Source organism: Raphanus sativus, unplaced genomic scaffold, assembly GCF_000801105.2.
Source record: "Raphanus sativus cultivar WK10039 unplaced genomic scaffold, ASM80110v3 Scaffold0109, whole genome shotgun sequence".
NCBI lineage: Eukaryota > Viridiplantae > Streptophyta > Magnoliopsida > Brassicales > Brassicaceae > Raphanus > Raphanus sativus.
The window spans coordinates 42,833-65,983 of NW_026615429.1; the positions used below are offsets into that span (position 1 = coordinate 42,833).

At 36.1% G+C, this 23,151-nt stretch overlaps 5 protein-coding genes across 5 annotated transcripts; 1 reads left to right on the plus strand and 4 right to left on the minus strand.

Moving 5' to 3' along the window:
- The first annotated feature begins 249 nt into the window (after positions 1 to 249).
- On the plus strand, positions 250 to 788 carry LOC108845566 (glycine-rich cell wall structural protein 1.0-like). The gene is made up of 2 exons (XM_018618758.1): positions 250 to 620; positions 719 to 788. The coding sequence occupies exons 1-2, from the start codon at positions 250 to 252 to the stop codon at positions 786 to 788; spliced, it is 441 nt and encodes a 146-aa protein (XP_018474260.1).
- A 379-nt stretch (positions 789 to 1,167) lies between these two features.
- On the minus strand, positions 1,168 to 3,110 carry LOC108844042 (protein FAF-like, chloroplastic). The gene is made up of 2 exons (XM_018617236.2): positions 3,008 to 3,110; positions 1,168 to 2,900 (listed from the first exon to the last, which is right to left on the minus strand). The coding sequence occupies exon 2, from the start codon at positions 2,855 to 2,857 to the stop codon at positions 1,523 to 1,525; it is 1,335 nt and encodes a 444-aa protein (XP_018472738.1). The 5' UTR covers positions 2,858 to 2,900; positions 3,008 to 3,110; the 3' UTR covers positions 1,168 to 1,522.
- Positions 3,111 to 12,734: 9,624 nt separating this feature from the next.
- LOC130501163 (uncharacterized) lies at positions 12,735 to 13,752 on the minus strand. Its single transcript, XM_056996026.1, has 2 exons — positions 13,743 to 13,752; positions 12,735 to 13,699 (listed from the first exon to the last, which is right to left on the minus strand). The coding sequence occupies exons 1-2, from the start codon at positions 13,750 to 13,752 to the stop codon at positions 12,735 to 12,737; spliced, it is 975 nt and encodes a 324-aa protein (XP_056852006.1).
- Positions 13,753 to 17,692: 3,940 nt separating this feature from the next.
- Positions 17,693 to 19,749, minus strand: LOC108844618 (uncharacterized). The gene is made up of 6 exons (XM_018617900.2): positions 19,333 to 19,749; positions 19,130 to 19,224; positions 18,815 to 19,048; positions 18,565 to 18,726; positions 18,312 to 18,401; positions 17,693 to 18,079 (listed from the first exon to the last, which is right to left on the minus strand). Exons 1-6 carry the CDS (start codon positions 19,638 to 19,640, stop codon positions 17,889 to 17,891), a joined length of 1,080 nt encoding a protein of 359 aa, XP_018473402.1. The 5' UTR covers positions 19,641 to 19,749; the 3' UTR covers positions 17,693 to 17,888.
- A 1,063-nt stretch (positions 19,750 to 20,812) lies between these two features.
- On the minus strand, positions 20,813 to 22,461 carry LOC130501160 (uncharacterized). Its single transcript, XM_056996024.1, has 4 exons — positions 22,269 to 22,461; positions 21,938 to 22,194; positions 21,397 to 21,848; positions 20,813 to 21,254 (listed from the first exon to the last, which is right to left on the minus strand). The coding sequence occupies exons 1-4, from the start codon at positions 22,388 to 22,390 to the stop codon at positions 20,982 to 20,984; spliced, it is 1,104 nt and encodes a 367-aa protein (XP_056852004.1). The 5' UTR covers positions 22,391 to 22,461; the 3' UTR covers positions 20,813 to 20,981.
- Positions 22,462 to 23,151: the final 690 nt, after the last annotated feature.

Consider the following 23,151-nt stretch of genomic DNA (forward strand, 5'->3'; position numbering starts at 1 on the left):
GTTCCATGAAAAAACAAAACAAACAAATAAAACTACAGCTCTCTTACAAAAAAAAGTAAACCAAGTGATCCGGTTTATTTAGGCACACTAGTATGCACAATTGACAATAAGTGATATTATCATGATGTCCCTCTAATCCTCTCTATATATATACTACCCTTGCCACAAGCAATCTCCTGAAAAGAAAACATATAATCTCTTTCATTAATTTTAATATCTACCAACAAACAATTCCAAATATCGACAATTATGGGTTTAATCTCCCGTAAAGCGTGTATGTTTGTTTTGGTATTTGCTTTGGTCACTCATTTTACTGCTGGAGGTGGTGGTGAGTCTGGTGACAGCGGTTGGATTCGAAGAGGAGTTGGAGGCATTACTGGAGAAATAGGCGGTGGATTTGGTGATGCTGGCCAAGCTGGAGGGGGAGGAGGAGGACTTAGCGGCAGTGTAGGATTTGGTGATGCTGGCCAAGCTGGAGGGGGGGCAGGAGGATTTGGCGGCAGTGTAGCATTTGGTGGTGGTCCCAGAGGTGTTGCTGGTGGAGAAGCAGGCGGTTCAGCTGGTGGAGAGGCAGGCGGTTCAGCTGGTGGAGAGGCAGGCGACGATGGAGGTCGTGGAGGGTTTCTTATGTGCAATGACGAGGAGCTACAAATTTCATGCATATGTTATCATTTACGAGTAACTTATTCATTAAAATTAATATGTGATACAATAAAAGATACGTGTGTCATTTCTCTATTTTACTTGCAAGTTGTAGTGCACCTCAGTGTGCATATACAAGACCATAATGTGTTACATTGTTCTTTATACATAACTTGGGAGGTATATATATCGTATATGTTAAAGAAAAGTATATGTTATTACAGTTGTTCGACAAATAAGTAATTCTGGTTACGTATAATTGCACGAGAAGCTGCAGAAGAAGAATAGACCATACTCATCCACACAACAAACTAATCTTATTTCTCTGTTTCCAAATTTAAGACAGATTATGTTTTTTAGTTTGTGTACATATAAACTTTTGAAAAGCTCAACAATCAGTCACGCCCAATGAATGTGTTTTGAGCTTTCCTTAAGTAACCTTTTTGCTGATATGATTTTAACTTTTATCACAATATGGTGAATAAAAAACAATAAAATATTTAGCAAAAAAAAACACAAATCAAGAAAACGAAATCTCTGTCTTATTTGAGCAAATAAGGAACAACAAAAGTTTGTACAAAACACATCACTCATCAATTATTTCTTACTCTAACAAGGTCTCTAAACAACTCTTGATTCTTAATTTTGTTGTTTATATTTTTAATCCACAAACCAATAAGGCAAGTGGTAAAACATATAGATATGAAAAAAAAAGCAGAACACCATCAGTAGCAACAACAATTATTTGGTTGACATGAATATATACGAGTATACTTACTCGTATATATATATGATATATCATAATATGCTTTTTTTTCTGCACCAATCATTAGATGCTTATGCCTCTGTAAATTACTCCTTTTTTGGTAAGGTCTTAAATTTATGAAGTGGCAATGCAGAAAGGCTCAACGGACAAAAGAGACCTCCTCCGTTCCTTGCAACCGTTTATCCAACCGTCATTCACTGAATTCTGGACATAGTTTTGGGCTTGAAATTGAGTTTTTGAGTTTCGGCCCAATATTTCATTGTTAGTGGGCTTCCAAGAGTAGTCACATATGTTGAAGCAAGCGGCTCCTACCGTGTCGTCCACCGTGGATGGCGGTTTCATTGACCGAGCTAGCTGAGCCACCCTTGGCCTCGGTGGCAGAGAGTGGACAACCGGCATGGACAGGTCGGATTTGGTTTGGGACTCATCTGTGACGGGCCATCTTGAGTTTCTCTTTGGTATTCCAATAGGCTTACATGCCAACCTGTGAACTGTAACAGGCCCAATAGGCTTCTGTGCCACCTTATATAGAGGCCCATTGAGCTTGTAAGCAAGCTCTTCTTCTTCCTCATCGTACCACTGAACCTCATCAGTTTCTTCTTCTTTGTCGCTAACCATGTCAGTTTCTGCAAAAGTGAGGAGGAGACGTCCGTCTTGTCGCTTTGCGGAGAAGTTGTTGTGAGATGGCACAGAGACAGCCTCTAGAACCAGCCGACCATTGTCACGGCGAGTTTTCATGTGAAGAGCAGAACCCGTCTGGCTCGAGAGAGAACGAATCGGTGGAGGAAACGAACCTCGAGGCAGCTCCATGCAGCTTGTCTGATCTGGAACCGTTCTTGCTTCACGTTCAATCTCAAAACCAACCTCTGTTTCTTCTTCCTCTTTGGTCTCTATCACGTCAAGAACAAGATTCTCCTCAGCGTCTACAGTCTCTGAGGAAGCCTCATACATGGAGAAACCTTCGCAACCAGTCTCGGATCCGAGGCTCTCAGTGCAAATCTCGAGGCTTTTCTCGCTCAAGGAGCTGGCACGTTTCACCAGAGGATGAACATACGGTGGAGGAACCGTCTCCGTGTCCGTCTTCTTCTTCTTGTCCGATAAAATCGAACTCCATACATCGGTTTGGCTCGGCTCTGTCTCATCCTTCTTCATGTTCTTGTCTTCTTGAATCTGAGCCCATATATCAACCCCAGATCTTGATCCTTCTTCGTCTTGGGAGCTCAACGGGTCAGCACCAAAGTTACCGAGCTTCTCAGAGGAAGAGATCCTCTTCATAGGAGACACCTCGTTCTGCGAGAGCCAGTTCTTGGAGGACAAGTCAGCGGAGAAGGTCCTTCTGAGTGAAGGTGCAGATGAAATGCTGCTGCCACCAAGGATGGTCACTATGCCTTGCTGCTTCTTCAACGAGGAAGAGAAGCCAAGGCTCTTGCTTAAGCCACAAGCCATCATCTTAAAAAGAATCAGAATCTCTCAACACTATTCCCTCGCTTTCCTGCACAATTATAGTTTGAATGTTTTTAACAATCACTGGTTACAATAAGTCGACAAATGTAATATTTTTGTCTCCCTCTTAATTTGATTATGATCCGGTTAACATACCTTGAGATTTGAGAGAGATCAACGTTCAAGTGTGTGTGAGTTAGGTGCTGGTGTTATCAAGAGAGAAAGAAGATGATGTTTTTGTGGTTTGATGGACGAAATTGTGACATGAAGAGAGGGGAGTGAAGATGTGCTTTATATATAGTGGTTCTCTCATTATGGAACCATGTACCGTGGGGTCCTCCATCAAATGACTCTTCACAAATTTTCTTATTTGTTGGGAAATTTTTTTTTATATACAAAACCCTCCAATACTTGTTAAAATTTTGAAAACATTTCTAATAATGATGCACTAAGAAACATATGTTTTCAAGATGTATTCTGCTAATTAACTATTTCTCCAAGAAGATAACATGTTCCTACATTTAGAGTGTTGACCTTAAACTTTGGAATTGGCAACTTAGCATATTGTATTAATGGTTTTACTTTTTTTTACTAATAATGTATGGTTATTTTTTCAATTATCGATTTCGTTTTCCACTACTCCAACTACATCAAAGTATCAAAACAGATTAGTTATATGTCATATAGCTATAAGAATTAATTTTGCCTATCATGATAACGGTGACAACCAAAGTTGAGGACTAAAAAATGTGACTATCAGTTCTGCAAGTTGTAAATAATGCATCTGCGGAGAAAAAGTAACGGATATGAAATCAAACATATAAAAATTGATACATTTATGTCAAAAAGAGAAAACTGTTGACGTATGGCATCGATACTCTGTTGAACCAATAACGTGGCACATTGTGGAAGTCACAATTTTCATCTTTCTCTTTAGAGTTAAAACGATGAGAATGTTCCATAAATATGCAAAGAAAGCTGGATGCCATTATCAGGATTTTCTATTGTTTAAGAGTTACCTTTCTACCACTTGGGTTTTAATTTAAAGCATGGCATAGTTGTTACAGAATAAAATTTAAATAATATATACATATATTATGTAAATATTAATTCAGTTTAATAATACTAAACGTAAGACATGGTTTTGTTTGGCTTCTTTTTTTGGTTTGGTTTTGTTTGGCTTCTACGATTTCACTATAACTGGTGTTATTTTTGGAATCAAGGTGAATTATCCATTCTACATATTTCAATTCTAAATTTTGTTGATCCGGTTACATCCAAAGAGATCGAAAACGCAAAACCAACAGAAATCACTAAAAATTAAAAGAAATAAAAAACATCATAAACTTTTAGATTAGTAATGATATATATCTAGAAATCTACATTTCTTATACAACTCAGTCCTAATTTTTTTCACTTACAACTCAACTAGTAGTAAATAATTCACTTGATGATTGCACATGCATATCTATTATTTTGCTTGAACCAAGCTTTCCTAAACTAAATTAATATTAGGTGTAAAGCGTAAAATTAGTATGGTTCTAAACTGTAAAATTAATAACCATAGTTTTTAACAACTATGTTCAGTTCAAAAAGAAATATATTATATATATCGTGATCGTTTGAAATCTATTTGGAAAAAAACACAAGTTGCTGGATAAGAGTAGGATACGGTCCGAGAGACGGAGACGTCTGCATGGGGATACGAAGACTGAATATTTTTTTGTCCTCAAGTGTACGTGGTTTGTATGTCTACGTGCGTATATATGTATATATTATCAGTATATTTGGTGTTGATAATGATGATGAGATCATTTGGTCAAAAAAAAAAAGATCATTTGGTCCTATCACAAAACGATAAAATGTTTTAAAAGTATCAAAAAGTTATCAACTGTGTACCCCTACGTACTTACATGTATTGTTCTGTAACATTGATTGTAAGAGTTCGTTCTCGTACTTTTTTGAGTGGTGTGATCGCATCCTATCTCCAGAATATTGGCCCGCTACGTCTAATCCCTAATCGTAACACATGACTGATAATATATCTGTGTAAGTACCCACAATAATATTAAAACTAAAATTACAATTATATGTGTATATAAACTTTCAATAACCAAAATATTTAAGTATCTAAACTATTCAAATATTTTTAGCCACCCCTGCCTTCCGCTATATGATCCATGCATGTCTTCCTAATTAGCTAACGATAGTTTCTTTGACAAAATCACTAATACAGACAAGAACAATAAAACATGTGAAGCTTGGTTTACAATGCTACCATGATGGTAGCATATATACATATACATATGTTACTTATTAGGAAGACAAATGTAAGAAAAATTTATTTTATTTTGTTTTAGCATAAGCCAACATTATTTTAGTTAGAGTTCAAAAAAACATTATTTTAGTTAGAAAAAAATTGTATTAATTTCTGTTTTTTCCTATAAAATAAAATATGAAAAATGTCATGAAGTCCTGAAACCTTCACAAACCTATATAGAGATTTTTAATGTTTCTCAAACGACTTGTGCTGTTTTTGACAAAAAAAAATACGGATATATAGTAATATAGATACAAAACATGAAAACTGGTAGTTTAAAATTTCACCAAAAGGGGATACACAAAGGCAATGACATCCAAAAAGAACAAACATTTCCAATTAGGTTAAAGGAAGATAGCGAGAGACACCATTGTGGGCAAAAACATCGCTTAAGATGGAAGCAAAGGAATTGCCTTTCTTCTTTTGGAGGACCAAAATGAATTGGCGGACCAATTAATGTTTCCCAAATTGAATTTACCAAAAAAATAAAGTTCATGCATAAATTAGTCATGAGAACATTCATAAAAAATATTGATTTTCTTAAGGCCATCGATTATGTTGAATTAGTACAGGGCCGGCTCAATAATGTCATGTAGGGGCATAATTTTTTTTTGTCCCTGGAGTTTTTTTAATAGGTATTTGTTTTTATTTTCAATATATTAGAAGTATATTTTAAAATAAAACTGTGTCAAGATAAAAGTATTTTTATATATCAAAAATTTTGGCCCTTTTTATATAATTTTAATATAAATATATATATTTTTAAAAAACCGGACCCTAAAATAGGGGACAATGATTTGGACCCGGAGCGGATGCACCACCAGGGTTTTGCAATTATTTTTTAAATAAAAATAAAATAAAAACCAGTCATAGTTAGCCATTTGGACAAAAACTATCAGGTGTAGTAACTAATCCTTTACGCTTTTAGAATTTGTGTGTTTCTATTTCATCACTGTTTTACTTTTTTTTTATCACAATTTAATGCTTTAGAAATCTCCTCCATCCCTAAGATGGAGGTGCTCTTAAGACTTTTTAGCAATGTTTGAACCGGTGCTGTGTGGAATATGCCATGGTCTCTTCACTACTTGGGAAAATGTGCAACCTATACATAAGACCTAAGAGCCGATATACTTTTTATTTTTTTAAGCTAATATTTTTTTTTTTTATTACCATGGAAGATCTCATGCGGTAAACCCATATTAATTTCCATGAATCCTTATATCTGGACACGCACAGTTTATAGATAAAAAAGTGGCCAAAACAACTCAAACCCAGAACAGATACTCCAACTGGAGTTTCATTACTACTAGGCCAAAAACTCTTGTTTAATATTTTGGTTTTCTCCACATCTATTTTAATTAGTTCCGTAGTTAATTTGTTTACACACTTTTAGAGATGTTTTGGTAGCTAGTATTTGTAAACATACTGGTGTAAGTGTGTGTTAACATTTTAACAACAAAAAAGTGTGTGTAAACATCATGCATGGAATCAATTAAAAGAATAACCCACATTTAAGATACACGATGAAAAATGAAAAGACCTAAAAGTCTAAAACGATAGCTTTGGATTCCTATTTATCTATTTGTATTGTTTTTTGAGATATTAGGTTTTTTTTTTTTTCCATCTGATGATTTTCATTGATAACATTGAGTCATACAAGATTAAATACTAAAGCTGGCAGACCACAACAAGATCTCCAGAAACCAAACCCAAAAGAGAGAGACTAAAGCTCAAAAGACTAGACATGAGCACTTAAACAGAACAATAGCCAAGATACTACACTCCTCCAACTAGCTAACTGAATCCAGAAACAATCCAATAGGAGATAGTAGAAAAAGAACTTAATTGACTATGACCAGCCGGATGTCTTGCCATCAAAAGCAAGAGAGCACACACCGTTAAAGACTTCTTCATGGAGAGCAGCAACTTTCATCTGAACCACCCGTCCACGATGACACAGCAAGAACCACACGAACCATTTTGACGAAACCAAGACAGAAACCAAACAGAAGCAACAACCGGTAAAAACCCCTTCTCAACAGAACCTTCATCTGGACGCTTCAAAGCCACAACCTCATTCTATTGCTTCAACTTCAAGAAGCCACCGAGGATAATAGAGACCAGAGACAGACCAGGAAAACACACTTACTCAAGGAATGGGAGAAGGGCTCCTAAGAGACAGAGAGATGAAGAGTTGCCCTGAAACCAGCTTCTTCTCGACACTAACCTACACCTGCTCAACACACACCACTACGAAGCCTGCTACACCGTTGCAGAATCAAAGACCAACTAAGCAAACTCTACACTCCATCAAAGATTAATCGGATACAATCCAGCAGAGAAGACAAAATCCACAACTTAACGAAACCCTAAGAAAAGCTAGCAAGGATCCAGGATCCACTACAAGGAAGATAAAGTCCAAACAAGAAGGCACCAAGAGCACAAACTACTGGAGGAGGGGCGAGTAGATCTAGGGATTCAAAAGAGTACCAAACTCTCTGATACCGGCGAAAGACATCGCACACGTCTTCCACATCTAGATAAGATCAACCCCTAACCGTTGGACACCGAAATCGCTCTCCACGCGCCGTCACGGTCCTTCACGCCGGAATCTCCACAACCCACAAGCCAGACAGATCCTCACCACACCTTCAAAGAGCAAGCAGAATAAGGAAAACAACCTGAGAATAAGACCACGAAACCCGACTCCGGTGCTGTGTGAGCCACCGGAGTCGACCACCAACGAAACCAAGATCTGTTTTCTCTCTGTTCTTTCAGCCAAACTCAGATATTAGGTTCTATATACACAAAAAATTTCATATTTAAGTAAATATCCCAAACACTATTAACATTTTTAAACCCCAAATTTGTCCCTGCCCTGCTCATGTCCTGCCCCTGCCCAAATCATTTCATCCTTTTTTTTCTTTCACTCTCTCGTGACCAAACAATCACAATCTTCTTCTTCTTTTTTTTTTCTTTCTTTTCTTCTTCTTTCTTTCTCTCTTTCTTCTTCCATTCCAAATCTTCCTTTCTATTCAAAATTAGTGTTTATTCTAAAAGGGAAACCATTTCAGGAAATATTGGCCGTGATCTGTTTCTGTGCAGAGAAAGTATGCATTTGGCTTTAGTGGAGGAGATTGCGAAGGAAAAGCAGATGCTATGCGATGGTGACATGTGGCAGGATAAGTGAAAGAAAACTTTGTTCAACTTGTAGATCTTCCTGAATCATCTTCCCGTAGATCTTTTTGTAGCAGTTTGATGGTGTGGTGAAGACCACGACCAAGATGATGGAGGTGCTAATCTATATAGCGAGCAGGTACATTTTTGCTTAGCCGTTACATAACATGTTAAGATATTTGAAAGGGTCTATAAAATGTTAATAAATAGCTGACATTAGCTGATACATAATTTGTTTAAATGGTACAAAATTGATTACCGGTCTAACAAGTCATATAACATTGCACGTCAAAACTTAGCAGTTACATTTTATCGGATATTGTTTCTATTAACCGATATATGTTTAGTTAGCCGTTATTAAACATGTTATCATTTTTTTAAATTGGTTGCTACATTATTACCCTAGATGCTATGAAATAAATTAGTACGTTAACATGGAACTTGTATTAATAATTTATATAATATATTACGATTAACTGATACATGTTTGGTTAATTGTTACAAAACATGTTATCGCTTTTTATATTGGTTGGTAAAATGGTTAAAGTAGCTATCGTTAACTAATATGTATAATTTGTTAGGAGTTAAAATGCTTTGCTAGCATACTAATTATTTGATGTGTTTCACTGTTTCTTCTCTTCTTATGTATTGTATCTTCTCTCTCCTCTTTACCAGTTATATTTTTCTGAAGTCTTGAAATCCTAGAAAGAACCATTTCTTTGATTTTTTTTTCCTTTTTTTGAGTTTGTGCTATTCACTTGTTCGTATATTCAACATCGACGTTGTTAATATGACAGTGATGAAGATGTAGAGTGGAGAAAGCGGAGTAGGTGGCATATTCAAGAAGAAGATCGATTCATTTAAAAAAGTTTTAATTTTAATAGGGCTGAAAAAAATTGAAAGAAAGAAATAAATGAGAAATATATGTATACAGAAAAAAAAAAGAAAAATATATGAAATTTTCGGGCAGAGATAAATTGGGAAAGGAGGATGAAAATATCTACAGTAAATCATAGTTTTTCTTGCTTTAGGGTAGTTTCTTAATTTTCTTGTGATTTGGGTATATTGACCCAATTATCTCTTGTTTTTTTTGTATATATACGTGGAATATACTGTCATTCCATTTATATTAATTAGAAGTTCCCTCTATATAGATATCCGTAGCATCATGATGTAACAGTCTCAAATGGTTCAGAACTGATATAGTTCAATGTTCACAGAATTATTCTCAAACAATATAACACAGCAATTGCGTTTCATAGTGTTTTTTTGGAAACGTGTCAGACATAACATTGCAAAATATATTCTAAAACTGTATTAAAATACTATAAAAGTGAAAATATTTTTTTTGAAAATAAATAAAAGTGAAAATATAGGTTATGTATATGAGAAAACGAGCTTATATAAATACCTAACTATATCAATATTAGGTATTCGTGGAAAAACAATTAGAAAAGGTATGTGACACTTTTCACTAAGTTTCTTTTTATAAATCGGGAGTATCCCACCCGAGACCCGACTAGTCCCCTAGGAGCTGTTCCACTGACGACATGCTAACTCGATTGCTATACGTGATTAGATATATGACATCTGACCATGGAGATTGGTAAATTTAGGTGGTAGGTTTCAAATCCATGATATTTAACATCTTTCCGAATTTGCCGTACCATCCGACCACATGGACCATATTTTAGCTAAAATCATTAAAACTTATGGATATATAAAAAATTGGATATAAATTTCTGCTTTGGGAACAAAATACAAACAAAATGATAAGTTTTGAGTGTTTAGGTAATCATATAGTAATACTTATTCGCTGATTAGAGAAAGGAAATTAAAAAGCAAGCTAAGAGATTACCCAACAGAAGAATCACGAAAGTGGAAAGCAACCGAAAGCTCGTATCTTGTTGTGTGCATGTTGGGTCCTTTTGTCTCTCTTTTTCTCTCTCTACGGATGTGCAGAAGATGCTTCATATACGTAGCGTCGTTCATTAGAATAAAAATAATTAACAGTAACTAAACAAAAAGGTCTCGATGTTGATCCCTTTCTGAGTATTTGTAACATTTATGTGGTAACCACAAAGATAAATTATAGAATATAATAGTAATTATATAAAGTTGCATGATCAAGAGAGCTTTTAGGACGTGCAAAGAGATAGTGAGCCCGTCGCCACACATGAAGAGAAGGGAAAGGCTGATAGCCAGACATGGATGCGGTTTGTCTTTACCTACATACCAAAGAAACACAACAACACTAAATTTCAATTCTATAACCAATTATTCATTTTTTATTCACGATGTATCCGATAACTTAAAATAGAAGTTTCAAGTTTTGGTAATATTTTCGGTTTAATGCAACTAAATGACAATACAAAGAAAATAGGAAAATACAACAAATATTTAAACCAGAATGATATACTTTTACAAAACTAAGTGTGAAAATTTCATTCATTGGTGACATGCATTAATGTACAGTATTATATACTATATCTTGCAAAAGAACAGAATGACAAGTACGTAAATCCTATCTCCTTCGAGTTTACTGTAACATATGTCTGGGAAAACATGTGAAGCATGACTTTGAATCCTAAGAAAACGCTAAGTTCCCCCCAAAAAAAATTCTGAAATAAGCTTCTTCAAAGATCATATATTAATTTTAATATAGCAGTGTCGGTCCAATGTTTTTAGATGCCCTAAGCAAAATTTTAATAAATTGTATTTATTAAATATAGCAGTGTCGGTCCAATGTTTTAATAAATACAATTTATTAAATATAGCAAAATTTTAATAAATTTCTGAAATATAGCAGTGTCGGTCCAATGTTTTTAGATGCCCTAAACAAAATTTTAATAAATTGTATTTTATGTTTTTATCTAATATCATATATATAGTATTAATCACATTAAAATTTTAAAATAAATCAATTTGTTTAATAGCTTTTAAACCTAGCACTGCAAAAAAAAACTTTTTAAATTCGATATATCATTTATTTGAGAAATTTAAAAACAGAAATCAAACAAAAAGCACAATAAAAAGAAATCATCTATTAGTAAACCATATCGAGATGATATTTTCATGCTTTCACTTTATTAATGATAAATGGAAATAATTTCATAGAGTTTACTGTATACCAATACTATGTTATCATAAACATTTGGCTATATATATTCACTCCTAGTTTTATTAAAATCATTGGAAATATGGAATTTTCTTTTTAAATATGTCATTGCTCTATAATGTATTGACTTAATATATTTAATAAGAAAAGTTTCATAGTAATGTTAAACTTTTTTATAATATCTTTATTAAAACTATAATTTTATTTACATATAATACTAAAAAGGAATTAATATGAAAAAGTTAAAGAAAATACGTACACCCCCTTAAAATTGGATGTCCTAATCGATCAGTTGTTTGCCCGGCCCTGCATAATGGGAATATCGCGTTAGCTTTTTGGGATAATTTGGGGCGTTTTAGGCTGAAACTCAAACTAATTTTTAGGAGTCAATCTGCTAGTGACAGACAATTTCAGTTGTTCTACGTGGGATTTAGATATCTATAATGTCAATACGTCTTTCTATGTATAGTATTTATGGATCTATTACTGTTGATAACGGGTTTGTCGACATGAAATTCGAGATGTAGTATTTAGTTAGGTTGATATTTTTAGAAAAGATATTTTTAATTTATTGTCAACATTGGGTTCGTTCGTGAGTCTATAAACAAGCAAGGAGGCTAGGCACAGACTAGGATAAAATTCCAGAACAAGTGGAGGCCAATGAAACGTGAAGTTCCAACTTTTTGTTAATTTACAAATGTTTTAGGAAGAGGGAATATAGACACCTTGATATTCGGACGGCCGCGGGTATTATTTTTTAACTATAAAATGTCTAATAGAATAACATTCTTTATCAAATTTACAATTTTGTAGATATTCTTATTGGATTTTTTTCTAAACGAACATTATTCTTGATGAATGATAACACTTTCATTTTTATTTTGAAATAACACCAAAACTCTAAGTAAAAAGAAAAAGTAAAAAGAAAAACAACAACACCAACACTCTTATAAGCTCTTTAAATAAAGGTACGTTGTTTTTTTTTTTTTTTTTTGAAGACCTTTTTCATATTAAAATTGCATGAGAAATAAAATAATACAAGCCTAGGCTTTAGATGTTTTTGACCCAACCCAGTAGATAATTGAAACCCAATTCAAAACCCAACAGTTAACCAACACATAAAAGATAGTAACCCAAGCCCAATTGACAGTAAACACTAGCCCAATAGCTCTTTTGAGGGAAGTAAAGCATCGAGGATATCGAACAGTATAGAAACGGAGAGTCGCGAGGATGATCAGGCGGAAGAGGAGAGAATTTCCAGTTGAGGTTTAGGCGAACCACTGCTGCATCATCAACGAAGAGACACGAGGATTTGTTGATCGGAGGCTCAGGATCCTGTCCTTTAGTTGTCTATCAATCAAACGAGAGATCCCTTCCACCGAACGGAAAATGTTTCGATGAAGGCGCGCATTCCGCTCTGACCACGTCCAGTAGATGCAACTCTGCCAGCATAGGAGAGCTAGCTTCCCTCGCGGTGACCTCCCAGTTTGACCCTGAAGCTGCGCCATCGTTAAATCCCAGGAGCGATTGGGAGTAATCCCACAGCGAGGCGCCAATGTACCCCATAATCCCCAGGAGAAGTGGCAATCAAAGAATAGGTGGTTCCTACTCTCAGGCATCACATTACAGAGCAGACATAGCGGCGATGTCTGTAGCCCCCATCCAAGAATTCTATCTCTTGTCGGACAGCGGTTCAGCACAAATAGCCATGTCAAGAAGCTGTGACGTGGGATGCCTCCTTTATTCCAGACAATTGCGTTCCAAGATACCGGCTGTCCCTGCACTCGAAGCTTCCGATACACAATCCCAATTGAATACTTCTGATACAAGGTTCCCTCTATTACCCATTCATAAGAGTCATTCTCTTCAGTTAAGGTAATAGTAGTTAAATAAGATTGCAACTGGACCTGTGCTTCCGATCGTGCAGGAGGAAGGAGCCAAGTATTGTTGTTTGAGAGGGAAGCAAGAGTTGCGACGTCTGCGATCCCCAAGGAAGAGCGAGCACCCAATTGGAGAAAATCTCTTAGTCGACCAAAAGGAGACCAGTGATCAGTCCAGAACCGGCAAGAGAGACCATTGGCAACCTTAAGGTGAATCCACTGGTAGATTAGAGGACTCAATTTCAGTAGTTTGTTCACTTGCCAAGAGAACCTCCTGTTAGGGGTGGTAGTCCATAAGTTGCTGAGATCCCCGTTTAAAACCTCCTCCTTGAACCATGCCACCCAGATAGAGCCTGATTGGAAAAATAACAGCCAGATTAGCTTTAGACCACACGCCTTGTTCCATAGTAGTAGGTCGTTTACACCCAGTCCTCCCTCTTCCTTCGGTTTTGTTACCACTGCCCACGATACCCTAGCTGTGTGGTGCCCGTCTATATTTCCCTTCCACAAGAAAATTCCACAAAGGGAATTTATCCTCTTCACAACAGCTTTTGGAAGTATGAATGTAGAGCACCAAAAAGTTGTGATCCCTGAGATCACTGTCTTGATTAGCAATAACCGACCAGCAAAAGATAAGGCCTTTGAACTCCATGAAGAGAATTTACTCTTGATCTGTTGCAGCAGTCCTTCACAGTTTAACAAGTTGAGCTTTTTTGTGCAGAGAGGAACTCCACGGTAGCGGACGGGGAGAGAATTTACGTTGTTGTTTACAGTTTAAAGTTTTAAACTATATTTTTAACAGAAAAAACTATATTTACGAGACATTCTATTTTTTATGAGTCCGACAGTCAACAGTGGTCTACGAGACTACAATCTATTGCCGAATAAAGCTACCTAGTCGGCTAGTCCCCACTACCATGAAAATTTGCTATACAATTTATTTTCGTAGTTCTTAGTCATTTTTGTTTCCCCCTTTTGTACCGTTGTTTATATATATATTTTTGGTTATAAAAGAACTGAAAATGTAGTTTCACCTCTTTATCGAAAATTCAAATATTGTAAACATGAAATGAAACGAACTCATAAAAAAAACATGAAATGAACTCATATATCAGTAATTATAGCCAAAATCTCTTTATCACTAAACCGACTGAACCGAGTTGGTCCATTGTTTATATATTTATCAGTTAATTTGGTCATAGTCATCATATACTCATATTTTTTCTGTAAAAAATTAGCACATACATCAAATTCTAGGAAGGACTCGAAAACGTTATAAGCCGTAGCCTGTACTCTGTAGGTCTAATATTTCTTATTAGCTCAAATATGAACTTCATTTTGTAGCACTTTAATCAGGGTGTCAGAACCCTTTGTTACCATGATTAACATTTTATTTTCCATTCTAAGCTTTTATAATGATTAAGAAAACTATTAAATTTTATGTTTTATCTCTAATTAATATGTAATTTTTAAATTATGTTAATTAATAAGTTTAAAGAATAGAGGTAAAATTGGCGAAAATATTTTATATATAAATCTATTGAAAACATAAAATAATATTTAAATAAAATAAAATTTAAATTTTAAAACGACAATTAAAATATATTTTTTGGATAGTCGTGAGGATCCGGTGACTGAGGTCAACCGACTAGTTCCACGAGGTCCACGATACTCTACGTATTCTTGTGATTTAACGTTAATCCAGATGGCCACACGGAGTTTAAAAACCGGGTCCGTATTGGAGTTGAAGATTCTTCAAAACCACTAGTCCACCACCTTGTGGTTATTAAAATAAATAAATAATATATTTTACTTAAGTAGTGTCCCTAAACCATTGGACAAGATTGGTTACATGCACTTTGGAATGTACATGTATATATTAAAATCTAACCGAAGGGATCATCTTTCATTATAAGTGGAGCATGATAGCAATATCCAGTGGCAGAGAAACAAAGAGATGTATGAACGCAAATTTAACATTTTAGAACGATTTTTCCTTTATCTAACTGGCTTTTAAATATATTTGTATTAGAAAATGATAACAAAATACAATGTGGGCGACGGGATGAGGTAGCTCTACTGGTTAGAGCCTTGGGGGCCAATTGTCATGCTTCCGGGTTTGACGCCAGCCGGAGGCGAACTGCCTCATCCATGTCACCATTAGTGGTACTGGGCTTCGGCCCAGGTTAATACCCTCCCGGGTGAAGTGGACCGCTGCCTGACCGGGCCCAGGGAATGATCCGCTAAGCGGAGAACCCTGGATTATCAAAAAAAAAAAAAAATACAATGTGGGAATTAAAAAGCAAAGAAGATGGAGGACGGGGGGGGGAGAATTTTTCTTCTTTTGGATGGAATTTTTCCATTATGTGTAGTCTATTCCAACGTAGCAAATTTGACAAATCGGAGGATGCCAAGTGTGCCATATGGCATGAGTTTTTTTTTTTTTTTGAAACTTGGCATGAGTTGACACGTCCAATTAATTTAGTGCAAAGTAAAACTTAACTAAAATAATCACCCTTGTAAATTTGTATTACATGGTTGTAAACATATAAAAGCATCTCATTTGTTAATTTAGCAGCCGCTAGTGAATTTTCTTTACCAAAATATAGTTGCATATATAACGCACATTTTGGAATAAAAAAAATATAATTAGTAACCTAACGTCAACGCGTAACGTACAAAGTTATGTGAACCATGCATATAGTCTTTTGAGCCACCGTTCCAATGGCGGTGAGATCAACGGCTCATATTGCTTTTTGATTAATTGGAGGAATCATTAGAAGTGAAATGAAAGGAGCGAACACAGTACGTTGCCAGCCACAAACATATACTATATGGTGTACAACCTGATGGAAATTTCATCTTAATATTCGTTATTATCTCTTTGACAGGAAAATATATTAAAAAAATGATATTATCACTTTACTACTGCTCTCGACCATCCAATTAAAACAAGGATATGATCTCACGCAAATTCCGTACGGTAACACTTAAGATATATTCCCACGTGAGACTTGTGGTTCCCAAATCATTTTGCCATTTTTGTATGTCACGTGCTATGGATTGGAAATGTACTCTACATACAACATGCTTGAGAATTAAATTCACTATCTTGCACGATTTTGCCCGATGGTTGTAAGATTTAGATTTGGGTACCTTGTTCTTCGCATATTATTGCATTTTTTACGCGACTAACATTTCATATAGGAGTGTATGGCAGCATATATAGTGGTCTCACATCAAGAAATAAGTTAGTCATTACATATGTAATTGTGACGTATATTGGATCACTTATATATATATATATATATATATCCTTGGTAGCTAGGTTGTCAAGGAACATGCTCACCGTCAAGCTTGTAACGAAAATGTCAGCGAATCACAGTAATTAAGATGCTGCGTAGTGAAACTAAAAGGAAAAGATATATAAAGGTGGCCGACAACAATAAGGACTCAGAAGGCACCGATTCATGAGACACACTAGGCGTACATCAAAAGATGAAAAAACCAGCTAACTTTCATGGTTATAAATATATTTTGTATGTGGTTACAACTTATTTCTAATTCAAATTATTTTTTTATTTTGAGAATAAATAAGAAATGATCAAATTGCACCTTACCACACGCAAGGCAAGTAGTAACAAGCAAGTAGTTCTGCATCGTCAGCTTTTGTAATTTATAATGTTTATTTGGGAATAAAATGTAAGAACAATATTCAGTTGGATGCTCATATAGTCTACGCATGCACCAGACTAGTTACATTTCAGTGGTTAGCTGATTGCAAGAGCTAGTTCACTGTTTTCTTTAACGTTCTTTATGCAAAATCATCGTGACAAAAAGGAAAGAAGTTTATGCAAAATCAAAGTGAGAAACTAGACTAGAGAATGAAAAGAGTTGGGCAAAGCTCACAGTACGGACAAAACGTTTGCGTTATGTCTGATTGTCCGTACAATTTTATTGATGGTTTCTTTGTAGTTAAGGAGAATGTTGACGAGACATCCGCTTTTGTTAATGTTTTCCCGTTTGTTTGGTGATCGGTCACACCCATGTTTTCTTGTTTTCTTTTCCTCTAACCAATTGTATGTTCGTATTAACTTTTTTTTTCTTTTTTTTTCCTTTTACAATGGAATGGCCCATCTTTGATTCCGTTCAAGTCGATTGATAATTTATTCACCCATTCTTTATTAAAAAAAATGTTAAAACAAAAAGAAAAGACTTCAAAACAAATGTTTACTTGTAAAGTGAACATTGAATGAAAGAAAAAAAGTGATAATGAAATTAAAAAGGAGGGTGAAAATGTAAAGCAGATCAAACAATTACGATATTTTTTGGGACAACAATGCATATATCAAGACTTGGTGTTGCTTCATGCCATTAACCACTTTCCAAACGATTCAATTCAACACACAAAAAACATTACAATCATTTGCCTTAATGAAATAATCAACTCAAGTGTAATAAGACCTGAGGCTTGTAACCAACAAGCACACACAAATGGTAAAGCCATAAAACTCGGGCAAACCGAACAGTACGGCTAATATGTCAGTCATCTCCCCAAGCATCGTCCCTTTGCTTCTGCCTCGAGACGATCCTGCTTTTCCGGGCAGCTTCTTGGTCTCGTAGCTCTTTAGAACCGAATCCAGAAGCCGGTAGCTTCAGTCCCATGCTGTGAGCTATCAACCGTTGTGCTGTTCTCGCTGATGTCTTTGGTCTCTGAGACGGTGGTTCTAAATCTGAAGGTAGATTTGAAACATAACATGGTCACACACACACATAAGAGACAGAAGCAACAACATTTGACCTGATCCATATGCGTTTTTGGTGTTTCATTAATAAGCTAGCTTGACCCAGTTGATTAAGGAAGAATGATGTGTTAAATTAAAGCTAGTAACTTGATGACATTAGAGAATTCAGGTGAAAAAAAAAAGATTTTTAACTCTGATAAAACAGGAAATAATAAATTACCTTTTCCAGATATTGAGCCCAAAAGAGAATCTTGATCTTCAAGAACACGTATAGTGAATGAACACTGAACCCTTTTGCAAGCCTCTTGAGCTGTACACAATCATCAAAACCACATAGAGTCAGCGTCTTAGTATAAGCTCTAGTCTGATACTATATTAACTCAGTTAGCTTTACATTGAGCATTAATTAAGCTATCAGTTTAAAATGTTTAAGTGGTTTAGACACAAAATGAAACGGAGAAAAATCAAGTTACCAGTTGAAGGAGTTTTGAAGACTGCAAGTGCTGTTGTATCATTAACCCAACGAATGAGGAATCCACTGTCTTTGAAGTCCACAAAAAGCCTCTCCAGATCAGTAGTCCTCAAATTCGGAGAGAAATCAGCAAGCACAAGTACATGCCGTGTGCCATACTTGGCTGCATTTTTTTTATACCAGAAAAGAAACTCAGGTCTTGGGCTTAAAACCAGTTAAAACATTAATAATAACCAATATGACTTTTATACCTTTCAGTGATTCATCAGTCTTCTCTGAGCCACCACCACGAGCCACATCGCTATCTCCTGAATCTTCAAACCTAGACTCACTGTACATCACATCCTTGTTATACGTAAAAGTCCCCCTTCCACGCCTCTTAGGTCCTTCCACTTTAGGTTCTTCAACAGAAAGCTTTGATATCTGAGGCAACTCTTCCGCAGAGAGCAACGTACTCGGCTCACGATCCGCAAGGGCTTCCCAATCTGTAACGTACACCTCAAGTTACTCCAATCCTCTAAACTCACATGTCATAACAAATGCATAGGTGTTAATGAAACACATACCATCATCTGAAGACTCAGCCTTTGTGGAGTTCAAGGGGCAACCATCAACATTGGAACCACTAGTTTCCGGAGCGGTCTCTGCATCACAGGAACCTCTGCAATCATATCATATATAATGGAACCCTAAGAATCGATAAAACATACAAAGTTTCCATCTTTCGATCAGAGCAACACGTTTTACACAATCTCGATTAACCTAATACCTTGAAGAGGCGGCAAGATCGGAATCTAAAGCTCGTTGCTTTACGAGGGAAGAGCGAGCGAGGAGCTCGTCTGATTTGAGAGAGAGTCCCTGAGAGGAGTAGAGATTCGCCAGTTGGGCCAGAGCGGCTGCTAACTGAAGCCCCAACTCCGTTCTTGAGGATGAAGAAGAAGAAGAGAGGCGCGAGTGGAGATTTGTCGTTAAAGACTCGAGAAACGAGATCGCCGCCGTGACGTCACCGGATGCGACGAGATCCTCCACTCGCTCGCTCCAGTTTGGTTCCTCTTCGTTTTCCCCTTTCTTCTCCATTGTTTTTTAAGGTCTCTCTCTCTCTCTGCAAAGTCTGATGCTTTCAGAGATTTTCACACGATGACGGATTCCCACGACGGCTCTGTTTCTGTGCTTCTAATTTATTACACAACTCAAATCTGTCCGAATAAAGTTGTGAATTGAATATTGTCTCATCGGTTTAGACGCGGACCGAAATCAGCAGTCGGATTGGATTAAACCGTAAATCGAAACCATATCTGAATTAGCTAGATAAAAAGAAAAAAAATAAGCTCGTTAAATAATTTACCATCAAAAATGATTTTAAAACTAATATTAAAGTTAAAATATTAATTATATATTTAAAGTCAAATATTAGTTTTATATTTTATTTTATTTTACTTGTGTCATCATTAATTTTATATAGTTTGGACTCAAATTTTATTTCATAATTATTTATTGAAAACTTTAACAATTAACCAGCATTAAAAATAATTATATTTGTAAAATTCACCAGATTAATAAACATAAATTCTGTTATATCTTTATTATTATGTGATTTCAGCTGAATTCGATTAAGCTCGACCGAATCCGATCAAACCAAATTGATCATGACTTAAAAACATTTCTCCACAAAAGCAGTCTCTATCTTTGAAGTCAAACAATCATTTGGACATCAGTCTAGTTTTGTAACATTTTTTGGAACCACACTGTCTAAAGAGAGGAGAGTCTCGATGGCGCTGCATGAACAAATGTGTATGCTGCCGGAAACACCAGACTAGTATTCCCACAAGAACCAATGTGTCTGAGCTCCAATCCACAGGATCAAGCATAACAAGCCTTCCCATTTCAGCTTCATACGGCTCCACGGTAGAATCAGAGGCAGCAAGCAATAGAACCACACAAAGTATTGCGCTGTTATCACCTAGAGCCAAATTGAACAATCAAACATTACATCAGAACCAGAAGGTTGCGAGTAAAGTAATGCATTATATATATATACACCTTATTGAAAGCCACAAACGCGACGGTTTGGAGAAAGATACAGAATGCTAGATCCTTATAGAAGCAGAGGACTAACGCAACCTGTACTGTGAACTGAGGTAAAAACAAGATAAGGTTCTCCATAGCTGAAAACTTGCGCTCGTAGTGAAGATAAATGTGATAGAAGTAGATGGAGAAGTTGAAGAAAAATAGGAATGCAAGTGAAAACATGAACTCAAATAATACCAATTTAACATCAAAGATACAGCACACAAACAACGTAAGCAAACCAACACTCACTCCACACAACAAACATAAACATGATTACATATGTGCACAAAGGCATCTCTCTCTCTCTCTCTCTCTCTCAAGATGAACCTCTGAAACACAGTGAAGAACTCAATCTTGAACACGTTTAGGGTCTAGCCCTCTTGTCTTCCTCGTCTTCCCCACAAATAGATCCTTTGATTTGATCAAACCTGGGAGGCAACCAATGACTGACCCAAATGGAAACTGAGCCAGCGAGTCTTTTCTTCCTAGAGAAACAATGGCCATCTCTGACCCGGGCTTGTATGTAGACATCTTCTTCTTCTCCCCACCAGACATCATCACCTTTATGTTCTTCACAGCCACATTAGCATGCATCTCCGCTATGTATCCTTGCTTCATCTCCTACCATTAGCATACAAAAAAATCTTATAATCAAAACAAGATACTAACCAAAAAACTATATAAGTAAACTGAAAAATCATTACATAACCAAAACAAGAAACTATCTAAAAAAACTGAAAATGTTATGGTCTTGTGAACTTACAGGGATATTAGTGATATCTCCAACGGCGAATACATTCTTTCGATCCTTAACCCGCAAGTGCTCATCGACCATGACTCTTCCTTTACCATCCAAGCTATCTTTCAAAACAGTCCCTTTAAGCCATTGAGAAGACAGAGGCTTCCCAACGCAGAGGAAATGACAATCTGCGTGTATAGTTTCTCCTCCTGAAGTCCGGTATGTTTTGTTCCCCTCTGAAGCTGAACTCAAATCCACGGACTGGTTCAGTATCACCTCCACTTTCTTCGACGCCAGCCAGTCAAATGCTTTATGAGTAGCTTTCTCTCCAACAAACTCAAGCAGTCTTTGTCCTTTGTGCACCAATGTGACTTTCTTCTCCGGAAAGTCAACTGCGATTTCTGCAGCTAGCTCCACACCAGAAGGTCCTCCACCAACAATCAGAACTGATTCAGAAGATTTTATCTTCTCATATTCTGCAACAAAACAAGAATCAGTTGTAAAGACAAAACTAGTCTTGAGTCATAAGTTTCTTACAAGCATGAGGGTTTAGATCATTAATTACCTGTTTGGTATTGTGAGAGCTTCTCTTGTCTGGTTTTGGGGAACAAGTCGCTATGACCCGTAGCGATCACTAGATAATCATATCCAATCACAGCTCCATCTGCAGTCATTACATCGCTCTCCGTGATGTTGACCGCCGGAGAAGTAACTAAACGGCCGTTCTTGAAGTAGTTCTTGTGGTTGATAAGTGTTCTTTCTGCAAAAGAAGGCTCCACCATGGATCTCAAGCTCGCCCACGTGATTTCAAAATACTCCTTCCTGATATAGTAATGATGATGATCTGAGATTAAGCTGGTGTTTTAAGACTCCTTGTAAGAAAAAAGAAAACTTACGGATCGATGAGGGTGACGTCAGCATCGAACTGAAGCAGTTTCGCGGCGAGGGAGCCGGCGATTCCGCCGCCGATCACCACCACCTTCTTTCCTTGTCTGTACGCAGATTCTATCCCTGACATTTTTTTGCGATTCAGGCTCCAAATGATCTTCTTCTTCTTCTTCTTCTTGGTTATGTTGTTTTTTCTTGTCCTTCGAAATTGAATCCAAGAGATTATATATATACAGAAGAGAATAGAAAGATTGACCAAGGGGAAAATGCTGACGTGTTTAGTGACTTCAGATACCTGAAGAAGAATCTCATGTGGAGCTTCCTTTGTGCTCACGTCATCGAATACGTCAATGTCGGAAGAACGCTATTTTCAGTTTCTTTCGCCATTGAAAATCATTGGGCCTTTGAGTTTTAAATACTGGGCCGAGAACGAAGTTTATGTTTGCGCTGCTTTTTTTAACTACATAACAAATGGTTTTCGAATTTGTGTCATTGTGTGTCTGTGTTTGACTGTTTTCTTTTGTTATTGCTAAAAGTCGAATTTGTGTCTTTCTGTTAAAGTTTCAAAGTTATTAATAAAATTTGAGTCAAATTTTCCTGTAACCCTATTTTTCTATACACAATCTCCTATGGACTCCTTTAGTTTTCTATACCCCTTTTTCATAATTCTATTTTTGATCAAAACACTAAATCCCTAATCAACTCTTTCCTCATTTTCAAAACTAAACCCTAACCCCCCATGAATTAGTGAACCTATGGACAAGTATTTAACTTCTATACCTTTTAAATTTGAAAAAAAAATATTTTAAAAACGTTTTTAACCTTATTTCAATGATTTTCGTGAAAATATGAAAAAACAGTTTTTTGATTTTTGAAATATTTTTATCAAAT

Excerpts from the sequence above, each read along its gene's own strand:
- LOC108845566 (XM_018618758.1), top strand. The coding sequence starts at position 250 with ATGGGTTTAATCTCCCGTAAAGCGTGTATGTTTGTTTTGGTATTTGCT. Across the intron at positions 621-718 it reads GACGATGGAGGTCGTGGAGG|ATACGTGTGTCATTTCTCTA; the intron begins GTTTCTTATGTG and ends ATACAATAAAAG.
- LOC108844042 (XM_018617236.2), bottom strand. The coding sequence starts at position 2,857 with ATGATGGCTTGTGGCTTAAGCAAGAGCCTTGGCTTCTCTTCCTCGTTG.
- LOC108844618 (XM_018617900.2), bottom strand. The coding sequence starts at position 19,640 with ATGGAGAAGAAAGGGGAAAACGAAGAGGAACCAAACTGGAGCGAGCGA. Across the intron at positions 18,402-18,564 it reads CTTCAAAACTCCTTCAACTG|CTCAAGAGGCTTGCAAAAGG; the intron begins GTAACTTGATTT and ends GATTGTGTACAG. Across the intron at positions 18,080-18,311 it reads GGGCTCAATATCTGGAAAAG|ATTTAGAACCACCGTCTCAG; the intron begins GTAATTTATTAT and ends ATCTACCTTCAG.
- LOC130501160 (XM_056996024.1), bottom strand. The coding sequence starts at position 22,390 with ATGTCAGGGATAGAATCTGCGTACAGACAAGGAAAGAAGGTGGTGGTG. Across the intron at positions 22,195-22,268 it reads GACGTCACCCTCATCGATCC|GAAGGAGTATTTTGAAATCA; the intron begins GTAAGTTTTCTT and ends TTACTATATCAG. Across the intron at positions 21,255-21,396 it reads GAGATATCACTAATATCCCT|GAGATGAAGCAAGGATACAT; the intron begins GTAAGTTCACAA and ends TGCTAATGGTAG.